Genomic DNA, 15,150 nt, shown 5'->3' with positions numbered 1-15,150 from the left:
TTGTTTTCATCTTAGGAAATTTGGCTTTCTTATAGTAATACTTCTGATTTATCATAGTAAAGAACTTGAAAATCAAATCACAAACTTGGAAAATTTCTGGATGGTAAGACCGTATGTTTACATCCTGTTCCTTTTCCTTAACTAGATTCCTAAAATTTCATTATTTTCAGAATAGAATGAATCTTGAGAGCCATAACTTTCTCAATGTGATAGTTAACTGACCATTAAATAGTGTACTTGATTATATATGGTTGGTGCCAATATTTTGGGTAATTATATTACATTCTTTTTCTTTCAACATTCTTTTTTAAACTATTAACAGAGTATTTTATGCCCAAGGTCATTTCATTGGTGCATAAACTAGAAACCAGTTTACAAAATAAGCAAGTTTGTCTAATACATTTATATATGTTCCTAATAAAAAAAGTTTGAGGTAAATTGCCTGAGTGGTAGGCATTTTATTAAGATGAAGCAGTATGAATTCTATATAAATTTACCAAATGCAAACACATTTTCAATCAAGTGTGGTATTATGTTAATATTGATTCAAAATTTCTCTATTCTCATTTTTTCCACATATTAATATTGATTCAAAACCACATGTAATATGGATTCAAAATTTCTCTATCTTGTTCTCATTTTTTCCTATTAAATATATAATTTTACTATTTCATATACATGTGATTTTCAAATTTAGGGCATTTCTAAGTATATTTAAAGTGTGAACTCTAAATGTAACTGTATTTCTAAATACTCTAAAATTTAATTGCTTTTCTACTAAATATGAGCATGAAGCCCAAATTTGTTAGTGTTAGACATGATATCAATTAAGATAAAAGGTTAAGATTTATTTTTTTTAAGATTTTATATATTTGACAGAGAGAGCACGCAAGCAGGGAAAGTGGTAGACAGAGAGGAAGACGCAGATTCCCCATTAAGCAGCACTCAATCCCAGGACCCTAGGATAACGACCCAAGCAGAAGGCAGATGCTTAACCAACTGAGCCACAAGGTGCCCCAAGGACTCAGATTTAAAGTTCATAGAACAAATACAAAAATACCCCAAAAAATCACATCTTAATTTCATTTTTTTTTGTTGTTGTTGCAGAACCATTGTCTATACTAGATACAATTCTCTCCTTGGGTTTGAAATCAGGCAACATGCATGCAACCACCCATTATGTGTTACACAACATGCCCAGTACTTTATTCACAGTGTCTCATTCAATATTCACATGACCCCTAAATTAAATACATCCTGTTATCCCATCTTATGGATCAGGAAACCGAGACCAGAGAGTAGCTGCCCAGAAAACAGCAAGTGGTAGAGCTGGAGCTCTAGGTCAGTCTGAGTCCAAAGTCCAGGCTCTCTGATGACACCCTTTCACCATCAGAAAAGGAAATAGGTGAACTCACAAAAGTTACCTGTCATGATCAACTTTGTTCTTGGGTGAAACACTGTCAAGACAATTATACATGTTGTGCATGAGCACTTTATGCAAGTCTACACAGACACAGAGTCAGAGCTTATTATAGTACTTGCACAATAGTGTCTATGCTGACCTTTACTGTAAGGATTGGAATTAAAATCTCCCCTAAGATTTCCACATCTAAACATGCTATGAAAGTGGGAGATTATAATTATAGTTATTACCATTATTTTAGCAATTTGTTGGTGATGATTCTGTCCTCAACGTGACATTTTAATCTCATGTTACCAAACCTTCACTCACTAATGGGAATGCAGTATTTGGGGGTAACACTTAGATCTATGCCATCAAGCACAGAGATGCATTCCTTCCTTTGCACCTCCCTTTATTCAACTATGTTGGAATTCTCTGAACCATCAACAATAAAAATATGCCTTTCACACATCTATTAAGGCAATCACTTATCTTATCCACCACATTTCCAGTGCTAAGAAAATCAAAGGGAAGCTAGTAAAGCCTAGTAATATGGGGTCAGTTCATGGAACTGCTTCACCTATGATGTCCAAACAAACGACACTTTCCCACCAACAGTACATTCTATACATATTCCAAGATCTCACCAGAAATTTCTACCTCAAACTGACTTCCGGCCAGGTGATGCCGAACGTTTGGCTTGAAACTCCTACTGTGGGCCTTTATGGTGGACCAGAAAATTGCTTTTTAATTTATGAATTCATTTATGCCTGTGATCACAACCACTAAGTAAACCAAAATATATATTTTTCATTTTTGCAATGTTTTACTAGCTTTGTGAAAATTCTTTGAAAACATTTATTTGAAAAATTCTGTAGGGTAGAAACATCCCTGTGAATGTTCTCTCCCATCCAGGCAAAATTTCAACTCTAAGGCTAATAAAAAATGAACAAATTCACTAGACTGAATTTAGAAAAAAGAAACTCGGCTTATGACATTTTTGGATATGTTTGTGCTGTTAAATGCATAGATACCTGATATGAATTACCTTCAGACAAATGGCAAATTTATCAATTTTGGTTCATTCTTTTCCATTGGTTATTTTTGGAATAAAATAAATAAGATACACAATTTTTTTTTACAAATGTTTCAATGCAGAAATCCCAAATGGCCCTAACCATTTCACCCCTTAGGAACCCTCAGTTGCTGTAGATACTTAGCTCCTTGTTAATGTCCTCCATGCTAGCTCAGTCAACTACCTCCAAGGACAGAGAGTCACTTACCTCCCCAAGGATCCTGCCGCTATTTGTGACCAAACTGGGAACAAATCCTTGAATTCTGAGCCAGCATCTAGCTTACAGCCCCTGCATCACCTGCCTTCCTTCCCTGTTTATATGGAAGAATTAAAAAATATTTACCTGTAACCCTGAGCACTGTGCCAGGACCAAACACTTTGTTGTACCAGCCATACCGATCCCACTGTCTCAAAAGCTTTTACAGAAATCTCCCTTTGTATCTCTTTCAAAATTGTGCCTATATTTTTCAATATCTATATATACATATATAAAATGGTCCCTACTAACATTAAACAAAGATGAAACTTAAGGAAAATCACTTTAGACGTGAACATAGTTAAATATTGATGAACTGACCCCTCTTGCCTTAGGCAGCTTAGGTCTGTGTTTCTCATCTCACCCACAAGGTTGGTGTGTATGATTTTATCTTTTCTGAAAGTTTTCCTGAATCTTCTAAATCTCTTTTTTTTAAAAAAAGGTTTTCATGTATCATATCAGTTCTTTTCCTAGTGTGTAATTTAGATTTAGTATTTCTATAATTTTCAAAGAGGAACAAAAATAGAAATAATGTAGTATTTAACAAATGAATGTTCAATATGTTTACAGTATTATTTTTCTATGTATTGAGGGGTGGGTATCTGGTTTAATTATAAAGTAAGGGTTTTTCAGAATCCAATCCCCACTGATGATAGACCAGAGGAGTTGTTACAGAGTCTAAAATATTAATGATGATTTTTTAACCTATTTGTTCCTGGAAGACTGCTCCTTTGAACTTGAAATTACTCTACCAGGTTCCAGGCCACTGATTTAAAATCCTGTGCTGTTCCTCAGAGGATTCTATTTAGTTTGGTCTTTCTGCAGCTGTCCCAGCATGAGTGGGAAGGCAACTCTTGAGTTATGCGATTGAGTCAAGCATATAGTACAACCACTCCCATTCTTCTGCTAGCTGAAATATTTTCAGCAAATTTGATGCCAATAGAGAAATACGGTTGAATGCAATGGTGTCATAAGGACTTGGCATTTTATAGAAATACCCTTGGAATTACATTGTAAGAATTTAATAAGTGCATATTCAACATGACTTACTTGATCATGAGGAAGGGAGGCAACATTAGTGCCATGATTAGAAGCAAAAGCATTGTTTTCTACAGGAGGGGTGATACAAATTATGAGCTATTACCAGTTAAGCATCCTACTAAAGAGTTGATTGGAAAAGTCAGGCTACAGAAGAGTAAATATTCAGAACTTTAAAAATGGCTTACTGTTTCTAATAAGGCAAAATGATCTAAGCCAAGCTCTTTGGAATGGATAAGTCTCTACTAGGTCCCAAACTTTCCCACAGTAACTAAGCAGGTGACTTTAGGCAAATAACAAAACTTCCTAAGCCTCAAGTTCTTTACTGTGAAATTGATATAAGAGGAGCTCTTGTATAGGGCCATTCAGGATTTAGATAAGGCACTGAATCTCCACAATGTGGCATCCGGTTCTCAATAATTATCAGTTAATACTATTATTCTCTTTAATGGGATGGTTTGGGGCCCTTTTATCAAATAATCCGCTAAATAAACTACATGGATTTTACAAGCAGTAAGTATTATCAAAATAAGAAAGGAAAAGAGCTCATGAATCCAAGTCATTCTATGTCTCTGGCAGTCACAAGCCAAAAAACTTATGGCTCAGTCAAATCACAATCTAGAATACTTAACTACTAGGCTACAAGCTTATGAGTGTTGGGACTGTGTCTTGTGCACCTATTTACCTCAAATGTCCAGCATAGAAACTGCCTTCAATAAATGTTTACTGAGACAATAAATGAAAAAACAAGGATATAAAATCATGCTGACAGACTCTCATACTCCTTTTGTGAACTCAAGCTGAAGCTTTGAACTCACAAATTCCTTTAAGCTGGATCATCTCTATGCAATATCACAAGACTCAAAGCAGCACAAATTTTTACTAGTTTCAGCCTCCTCTCTAAGAAGCTAAAGTATTAAGAATGAGTGGAATTTACTGATATTCTATAGTCATTAACTGTAAGAGTTAAACTTCTTGCACTGCTGTTAAAGACGAGATCAAAAGCAAAAAAAATTAATTTAAAAGATAAAATCAAAAGCAATTTTGCAGGTTTTGCAAGTTATTAGAGAAAGGAACATTATTCATTAAGAAAAGATCACTACTAATGCTAGAGGTACTTAATCAAAGTGTTTCTCACTTAAAAGGCCATCAAGAAGAAAAAAACAATCTTGAGCTAATAACTTATACCTATGGTTATAGACATGGTCCACAAGAATTTTAATTTCAAGCCTGAATCTATCTGTGTGTGTGTGTGTGTGTGTGTGTGTGTGTGTGTGTTTTCTAAGAGGAGATTTTCAATCTGCTTGTAAGAAGGGAAGTAAATAAACCATTTACAAAGTAGTTTTGTTTCCATATATTGAGAATAATAGTATATTGTGACCAGTAGCTGCAAAGTTACTATCTGTATGCTGAGGTGATCCTACATTGTTTTCTCTAAAAAGCATCTATTAGTTTTTCATTTCACAGGATCAAAATAGAACAAAGTTACTTACCAGGGGGAGTTACTATGAGCTTAGTTCCTTCTGCAAATAATCTTGATCCAGCCAGAGTTTTCACACTGGTTAGAGGTTCCACAAAAATATTAGCCTTCTCCTGAGCTTCATGGCATGACCAACAGGTAGAAACCTTCTACTAACAATTTGATCTTCTGGGTTCCCTTGGAAATCCTTGAATATAGACTTCATGGCATCTCTTATTTTATAAATTTTCCTCTGATTAATTGACCCACATGTCTGTTTTCAATGGTGGCAGTAATCATGGAAAAGTCCTAATAGAAACAATAAGAACAAATAAAAGTAAAGAAAGAAGAAAAGGAAGGAAGGAAGAAAGGGAAAAAGAATAAAAAAGAGAGAAAAGATCAGGACCAAGTGGTGAACAAATGACTTTCTAAATTATCAGGAACAGTGTTCAGAGAATTAAGAGGTTTTGATTTCCAGGTGTTCAAGTGTGTGAAACTACTCAGAGATGCATCAAAGGAAAAGACCTTTTGTTCTCATGAACACCAGACCTGGTCCGTTAGCAATTTAGGATTGTATTTCTGAAAAACTATATACTTCAGTAACTGAAAACGCAAATATGTCACCAGAATATGCTTGAGAAATGTAACAATGTTCTGCATTTTTTAGTAAGCCACTTTTATCATTTGACAACATGAACCTTTACCAGGCAATGCAAAAAGAGAAAATAATTTACCATGATGACAATATTTACCTGGAATAAAAGGAGAAATTTGTAGAATTCTATTTCCCATAGAAAAATAGATTTTTCATTTAAAATCTTTTTTTATTTAAATAAATAAATTTAAATTTAAAAATAGATTTAAATAAATCTATTTTTTATTTAAATAACATTTTTTATTTAAAATTTTTATTTAAATAAAAATTTCTTATTTAAAAATGAAAACAAAATCAGTGAGATTTTTTATTTAAAAAATGAAAACATATTGAAAGAAGAAAACTTTTGGAAGCTATTCTGTGAGCTTCAGAAATGTACATGTAGCCCTGTCTCTGTGGTTAACTAGCTTTGGACAAAGCATTTGCCAACCTTGGGCTCCCACATCCCAATTTGGTATGCCGGCATTGGGCTATGTATGTCCAAAAGGCCCTTCCTATTCCAACGGCTTATGATCTTGTGATTAAGAACAGAAAAGGGTCTGCTGTGGTTACTCGAGTGAGAAAAGAGTTGAAAGTAATGGAAAAAGTTTTTTTTTACAGTTTGATTTTGATTTTGTGAGATCCCAGTTGATGGCTTCATCAGGCTTGATGACATTATTAATTATCAGATAAGACTCTGTTGTCTTTCTTATCTGTCTCAAACCAGAATCAGGCTAGCCTCACAAGTAACATTGGTTGAGTCAAAAATAATTCATTTCAGAGATCTCTTTCTTCTCATTGGTACCAGTAGAACATGGTCTTCTTGAGGGAAACCTCAGTGTGCTTGCAAGGTATGTGCAATATTCTGTCTGGTGTTGAGGTAAAAGAAACTTGACCCTAAGAGATTGTAATATTGTTATGTTACTTTAATTTGAAAAGCAATGTAGAGAAATCAGAGGCACTTGAACAGGTTGAGTGGACCTACAAACCCAAGCCAAAGATATACATAAATACATGGGGTTGGGGTTGCCAGTGACTAATCAGAATGGACTCCAAGATGGAGCACGAATCAGGACTGGGGAGGCAGTGGCAGCCTTTGTTCTTCAGAGGCCAGGACAGGGGAGGAAGGTTTGCTTTAGAACCAATGAAAGATCTTCTCAGAAAGATCTGTCTCAGTGTTATTTTATTATGTTCCTGGTATAAAGAAGAGAGAGCCCAGAAGACTTATTAAAACACCCATGTTATAATAATTCATTGTTGTTTTCCTTTGGGGTCAACACCTTCACATTTTTCCTTTAGTTTTTTTCTTCAAAAACACCTATCCTTGGGCAGCCTGGGTGGCTCAGTGGCTTAGCACTTGCCTTGGAGGCAAGCACATGCCCCTGGAGGGCATGATCCTGGAGACCCAGGATCTAGTCCCACGTTGGGCTCCCCGCATGGAGCCTGCTTCTCCCTCTGCCTGTGTCTCTGCCTCTCTCCCTCTGTGTCTCTCATGAATAAATAAATAAAATCTTTTTAAAAAACACCTATCCTTGAGCTCTTTTTAAGTTTGAGCTATAGATTTTTTCACTATATTTTGCAAGAGTGTGGGAAGGTATATGGTTATCATGAGGATAGGAAGAAAAGTCGTATTCTGTATAACAAATGAGACAATAATCCAACAGCTTTATAGAGAAGCAGATCCCTTTTGTAGATGAGTAGTTTGTAGAAAGTTCACAAAGCTTGGGCATATTAATAATGACTATAGTTATTGCTTTACATGCTATGACATTACTACACTCTGCTGTGAATGAAGGAAAATCTTGGAGAAAAATAAATATTTTGGTTTATTGCCATCAACTCTTTTTCTAGTCAGAATTTTTAGTTTTTTAAAATGAAAACTATTACTTTTTTTTAACTATTACTATTTTCATTACTTACTCTTAATGGTTTACTGTTTTTTTGGAGGACAATGTAAGATGTAAGTTTTAAAGAGTCCCTGAGGGATCCCTGGGTGGCGCAGCGGTTTGGCGCCTGCCTTTGGCCCGGGGCGCGATCCTGGAGACCCGGGATGGAATCCCACATCAGGCTCCCGGTGCATGGAGCCTGCTTCTCCCTCTGCCTGTCTCTGCCTGTCTCTGCCTCTCTCTCTCTCTCTCTCTCTGTGACTATAGTGAATAAATAAATAAAATCTTAAAAAAAAAAAAGAGTCCCTGAGTTCCTGTGTTAGCTGAGATGTCTAGGTAAAGCAGTTTAGCTAATGGGAAAGGACACTGTGATATATTGACCCTGTGCTAGAACTATCCTGTACGGAACCTCCTTCAGCTTCCAGAAATCCTATGAGAAAGATTTAGTAACTTTCCTGGATTGTGCTGTCAGCTAATTGGCTGAGCAGGAATTCAAACCTAGGTTTATATCACTCCAAAGCCTTGTAGTTTCCATCATCCATCCATTCATTCATTGAAAGTCAGCACACCATTGTGTACACTGGTTAGTTTCCTTCCCAGGAAGCCTCCCATAGATGGAGAAGCAAAGCAAATTCACACTGCCCAAAGCTACCCTAGGCCCCAAAGAGTACAAATAGAAGATAAAGTGACATACTGAAAGAAACATCACAGATTGGGTGCTTGGGGTCCTAGCTCAAACCCTCCTGAGGACACAGATGCAGGAAAAAAATCCTATATAGACAGTAGCCAGGTCCCTTTGGTAGGTAGAAAGGAGTATGCATGTGTTTGTAGGGGTGTGGAGTTGTGGGAGCTCCTTAGTCAGTGGCAGTGGAACATTTCCATACAGTGCATCCCAGCAGGCACAGTAATACAGTCCAGCAGCTGCCTCATTAACTCAGAGTATCCTGAGACTTGATGGCAAATCCTTCTGTCATTACTGGCTTCATATCTTTCTTAACCATCACCTTGTTTATGAACCATATTTTCACTGGAAAAATGTACAGAATGCATTTTAGAAGATGCCCTGGCTTCTTTTGGTACCACTGTATTTATACATTCTTCCTGCAGACACCTGTTTTTATTTGGCATTTTAAAAATGCTGTATTTCCTTTACTCTTGGTAATGGAAGGTATGAGTTGTGTTATTAAAATGTCTGCATTTGTATCTGAAAGAAAAACAAAGGCGAACAGCAACATTTTGACATTCAGGAAAATAGAATACATTTTTAAAAATTTTTATTTATTTATTTCTGAGAGACACAGAGAGGGAGGCAGAGACACAGGCAGAGGGAAAAGCAGGTTCCCTGCAGGGAGCCTGATGAGGGACCCTGGGGTCATGCCCTGAGCCGAAGGCAGACGTTCAACCGCTGAGCCACCTAGGTGCCCCAGAATACATTTGTTAAAGAAAAACTTAGAGTCTAGAGTTAATATATTTTTCTGAAGAGTTAAGGTCTTGGTGGAATTTATCAACATTGTTTGATTAACTATGTCACTGTCTTCCCACCCAAATGGGCTGACTTGATTGTCCATGGGTTTTTTTTGTTGTTGTTTTTGTGGGTTTTTTTGTTTTCTGTTTTTTGTTTTTTGTTTGTTTGTTTGTTTGTTTGTTTGTTATCAGCTTTGTTCACTGAATGAAATCTCCCATGGGTAAAACCACTTACAGCTCCACAGGGAGGCCACCAGGATGGCCTGTGATGGGAGCAGCATCCTGCCAGCACTTATCAGGAGAGGTGGCTGAATAATAGGGTGATCACAGAACAAATCTGAGAGCTGATTTAGTAAGAGGTAGGGGGGCTCGGAACACACAAGTTAGACTCTTAGACTGCAGAGAAAGGGAGCCATGGTAATGATACCAAAACATCCTGCAACATAGGGCTACTAAGTCTATCAGCAGATTCCTCTCATTATTGGGTGATTGTTACCATCCAATGATATTAGTGTAAAGAAGCTATTTTCTTGTTAAAGGACTAATGTCCATGACTGGTTCAAATCAGAGAGTGAGAGAGGGAGAGAGAGACTGGGAAGCGTTCTTATAGTTCTCTTCTATGAATAATGATGATCTGCTTCCTCTATCTGTATCATTCTCTCTCTGTCTCTCTCTCATGTCCTTCCATTGCAATGTAAGTAATTTCTAGTGACTATCTTTATGTTAAGTAATTCTTTCCTTATACCTCTTAAGTCCATTGTTGAGCCTTTAAGGGCATTCTTCTTTCTGTTACTGTGTTTTTTTATTCTCGTATTTCCTTTTTGTTCTTTCCCATAATTTCCATTTAGGTCTTTTTGTAATTTTTCCTGTATTTACCTGTCTGATCTTGCATGTTGTCTACTTCTTCTATTAGATTAGAGCATATAACATATTAATCGTAGTTATTTTAAATTCCTGATACTTCCAACATCTATGTCATGACTCAGGCTGTTCTGGTGATTACTTTGTGTCCTCAGGCTATATTATTTCTTGATTTGTATGCCTTTCATTTTTCAACTGAAAGCTGGACTTGTTCTATGTTATAATAGATACTGAATTAAATATATCCTGTGCTTGAAAATGAGCCCATCTTTCCTGGTAGACTTTTAGTGTGGGGGTTTGGGTTAACTAGTCAGGAGTTAGACTGGATTTGAAGTTCATTGCTATGTTATCAGGGTTGAAAGTTATTGTTGTGAGAGATCAAACACTTAAAATTTCTCTAGCTGTAATTTGTCTTTGTCTCTTCTCCTTGTTCTCCTCCCCAGAGAGAGTCTGCCTCTTGAAGCTCTCTTAGATCTATTCCACTGTGACTTTTACTCAAGGTTTTCCAGCATGGGGATGAAAGGTCAGGAATGGAGACATTCTCTGATATTTTTATTAAGTCTCAATTTTAAGCAGATACAGTGAAACTGGGTCTTAAGGATGTGACCTACATGGTATTCCTGCCTTTTTTCCAGAGATGGAACATTTTCAATCCTCGTCCCCCACCCCCAGTGCAGGAGGTGCCCACCTACTTCAGGCCATTGTTTTGATGCCCATCCTTCTGCAAATGAAAACTTGTTACTTTCGGACTTACAGGAGATGTTTTGGGCAAAGTTTCAGTGGTTGCATCCTTTGTCTTCCCTCAACTGCAATGGGATTCCACCAACACCTTCCCTGGCAGATGAAGTTATTGATTTCTTACACTGGTGATGGTGTAGATTAGGTCTGGGAGGATTTTAGTAGTAGCTGCTGTTCCTCTCTGGCAGCATAAAGGGAAGCTTCCCAAAAATATTTTTATTTTTCTAAAGATTTTATTTATTTATTTATTTATTTATTTATTTATTTATTTATGAGACAGATATTGAGCAGCGAGAGGGGCAGAGAGAGAGGGAGAAACAGAAGTAAGAAACAGACTGCTTACTGAGCAGGGAGCCTGACAAAGGGATGAGGGGTGCTCATTCCAGGACCCTGGGATCTTGACCTGTTCCCAAAGGCAAACACTTAACTGAATGAACCATCCAGGTGCCCTTCACCAACAGAGTCTTTTGCAAAATGATTTTTCTTGCCAGACTCATGAATGAAAAATGGTATCTTAGTGTAGTTTAAATTGATCATTACCTTATTATAGCCGAAGTTGAGCAACTTTGTATATGTTTAAGCGTTATTTTTATATTTCTCTTTATGAGCTAGTTTTTTAGGTCGTTTGCCATTTTTTACAGGATATTTGAAATGTATTACCTCCATTTTAAAAATGTATTTCTCTTTTTATTTTGGAGATAGTTGACCATTACATGCTCTACAGGTTGCAAGCACTTCCTCATGGTTTGTCATTTGTCCTTTGATTTAACTTCTGCTGCTTTTTGCCATGCAAGCTTTGTTTTCATTTTCATGGAGTAAGCTTTATTAATATATTTTCTTATTGCATCTTGAATTTTGGTTCTAGTTACAAATTCATTTCCATACTCTTTCTTGGACAGGAGAGGTTGTCAATATTTTTTTTCTGTTGGGGGTCAGATAACAAATATTTTATTTAGCTTCTTGGCTCTAATGTCTCTGTTGTGATTCATCAGATTTGCCTTGTATCTCAAAACCAGTCATAGACAGTTAAGAAATGAATAGGCGTGGCTGTATTCCAGGAATGTCAGTGGCAGGTTTTCTATTAGAAATCTCTGAAAGAAAAGTTGCGTATTTTCACTTATTTCTATTATTTAAATAAAGCAGAAAGAAAAAATAGGTTATGGTCTTTGTTTTATATTTTGTTATATTGTATTCTAATATACCTAGTAATCCATATAAGGAATATAATGCTTCAACATAGTGAGCATTAGGCATGCTTCAAGCACTTGTAAGAATTTTGTATGTATTATTTGAGTTACTCTTCTCAACAGTTTTTCCAGGTAAATATAATTATATTTTCTATTTTCAAATGAGGAAATTGAATCAAAGATATGTTAAATAATTTATCCAGAGTAAGACAGATAATATGAGGAGGATGTATATGTAAAAAAGGGTCATTGAGGAAAAACTGAGAAATAGTGAAATGTAAAACAAAAATAAATGCCACTCCATAGTATATAATTCCAGGGCAGCAAATGAGAAACATGTTCTATAGAGGGCCAAATGGTCAACATTTTAGGCTTTGTGGGTTTTTGTTGCAATACTTAACTCTGCCATTGTAATGCAAACACCTATAGACAATTTGTAAGTATATGGCCAAGGTTGTATTTAAATAAAACTGTATTTGCAAAATTAAGACTAGTTCACGAAATTCCTGTTCCATGGTAACCTCTATTGTCAGTATGATTAATTGTAGCTTTTCAGTTTTTCTTTTTTAAAGGAGTTACAGAATAGGAGCGGTATTAGATGGGAAAATAAAATATATAGCTATTTTAAGTGTCATATCAAGTTATATTTTAAATTGTTATACAAACAATTTCACTATTAAAAGTAAAAGCCAATAAAATATTGACTGCAGGAATGTTGTAAATACTGATTCCACCTTTGGCTCTCCATCTTGATCAAGTCCTCTCTGGGAACTATATGCCTTGGAGCTTAATACGTACACCTTAGAAATGCCCACCAAGGCTTAGATCTGGGGAGACTTGTATTGGTCCCTCAGTAAATTTGTAAATTTTACTTATAATTCCTCAAAAAAGATGTTTTTAGTGGCTACATAGTATGTTATGACTTCAAAGCCACACAGATAAGGTTTCCTCTTCCCTCCTGTTCATCACTGTAATGTTTCATGGTTGTTGTGTATCAAAAAGTCAGGGTGGCTCCGTCTCCTGAGACCAGTCCCTGTGCAGACACTTCAGCTGAATTCTGATGTACTCTTTTAAGGATTAAATGAAATAATCTGTATAAAGCATTTTGCACAGATTCTGTGAAAAGCTTGATCCCTCTTTTCAATCACTTCTTTCTGGAAATGGTTTGTTGTTCTCTGACTCTACATTCCTTTCAGGGATCTTCTTACCTTTATTTCTGTAGACAAGTTATGGGCCAGGTAAGGCCCTGTTGAGACTCAGGCTCTCAGGTTCCTCCTGCTGGGGACCCACCACAGTTAGGAATCACCCGATTGACAGGGTGTGTGACACAGGATCCTGATTTTGCCCCTGAGAAGTGGCTGACACTGCTGTGGGAGGAATTCATTCTGCCCTCCATGGCATCTCTGCACTTGATAGCTCCACCTGATCCTTAGAATGAGAAACAGAATGAATGTGTTGCCCTTATATCAAGAAACAGGGGTAAAGGGCAGGTGTGGTAATTATGTGGTCAGATAATCACTTTATCAAAGGTGCCAATATTAGAACATTTTCTAAAGTATAGGTTTTTCCTATGGTTGGCATGTGGACTCCAGGAGTTAGGAGAGGAGTTTTTATAGTTTCACACAATATACTTTCTTTCATTATTCCTTAAAAATTTGCAACCACCCACCTACTAATAGCAGAATTCAATTCTCAATCATCACTTTTTATTTTATTAATTTGTGGCAGTGGCATCTCATTGACCAGGCTGGCTCCCCAGTGATGAGATAAGAAGTCAAGTCCCTGTTAGTAGGACTGGTCAGTCCAGTGGCAGAAGAGGGGCCTGGTTCTGGTTTCTGGGATTGAGTGATAGATTACATTGTTCCCTGGAATACTTTATGTCAATCACAGATATGAGCAGGTCTGGGGCTTCCTGCACCCCATGAGTGCTGGGCAAATAGGGTAAGAGCTCCCAATATGGAGAGAAATTCTTGGTATGAATGTGTCAGTCTGGAATGGTGCAGGAGGTTCTCACATCCACTTATTCCCCCTGGAATCCCATACTGCAGAAACATTGCTCGGAAACATAAGAACATGCCTGTTGGGTTAAGCCCTTATGTCTATCTGTCTCTGTTTGCTGTTAATTTGAGACCCAGATAGGAAAGCTGACCTTTATCTTCTGTAACACAGCACTAAAGAACAACAATCAGACCCTGAAATATATGAATGTTATCGAATAGGCCATGTGCAAATGCAACAGAGTATTGTGTTTTATAAAATTAATTGAGATATCACCACGAAGATTAGAACTCAGAGAAATTAGATTTCATTTATAATCTGAGTGCTTCCATGAAGGGACTAGGTCGTAATTACTGGGGATACATGGGTCAGAGCAGTCTCTGGAAACCAGTTTCTACTTGCCCTGGGCCTTGCAACTGTCTCATGAGCAAGATATCACATGATGAAAATAATCATCTTCAAAGCATTGTTTAATATGCAATTATAAGCTGTACAATTAATATGCATCTACTGTACATGGTAGACTTGCTATTTGTCAGGCAATGTTCTAAACATTTTCTTGCATTATTTTATTTAATCTTCTCTACATTTCCATGAGATTGCTGTTGTGATTATCTCCATTTCATGAATGAGGTCAGTGGCAGAAAGAAGTGATTCATGCAAAGAAAGAGCCAGTAAATATGAGAACACATATAATTAACAGTAGTTCTTTAAGGAAAATCTAAGTAAAATCAGATGTAAAAAGGACAATTCTGTCACACATCAGCTGGCTCTTTGCACCAATCCTAGTTCACCAGCTCCCTTATGGTTCACTTAAAGTATTGCATTCTTAAACCTTTCAGTGCCCATTAGTCTAGTTCAGAGAGCTCTTGGTGGAACATTAAGCCTGAATTCTTTAGGCTTTAATTTTTTTAGTTGTAAAATGGACCAACAAAAGCTATATTACAGAGGCATTTCTTTTAAATGCCATTAAAATGGCACACAGTGATTCCCTCTCTCAACCTGAAGCTTACTCATACTGGGGTCTCTGGATGCTGAGATGATGGACAGTGGTACAGCCTGTGTGCTATCATCTCCACAGAGGACTTTAGTTCACTGGGAAGTAGTGTCCAAGAACACTTTGGAAGCACAATTCCTGAGGTCCGCTGGAAA

At 36.7% G+C, this 15,150-nt stretch overlaps 1 gene segment (V, D, J or C); it reads right to left on the bottom strand.

Annotated features, from left to right (window-relative positions):
• The window catches only part of LOC121501461, a 38,696-nt gene that overhangs the window by 12,931 nt on the left and 10,615 nt on the right, over nt 1–15,150 (bottom strand). Inside the window, 1 exon segment of the C gene segment in view lies at nt 2,821–2,871. Coding sequence covers nt 2,821–2,871 — 51 coding nt within the window.

The sequence above is a fragment of the Vulpes lagopus genome, chromosome 11 (genome assembly GCF_018345385.1).
Source record: "Vulpes lagopus strain Blue_001 chromosome 11, ASM1834538v1, whole genome shotgun sequence".
NCBI lineage: Eukaryota > Metazoa > Chordata > Mammalia > Carnivora > Canidae > Vulpes > Vulpes lagopus.
The sequence above is the reverse complement of the archived record's forward strand: the minus strand, read 5'-3'. Positions and strand labels throughout refer to the sequence as shown.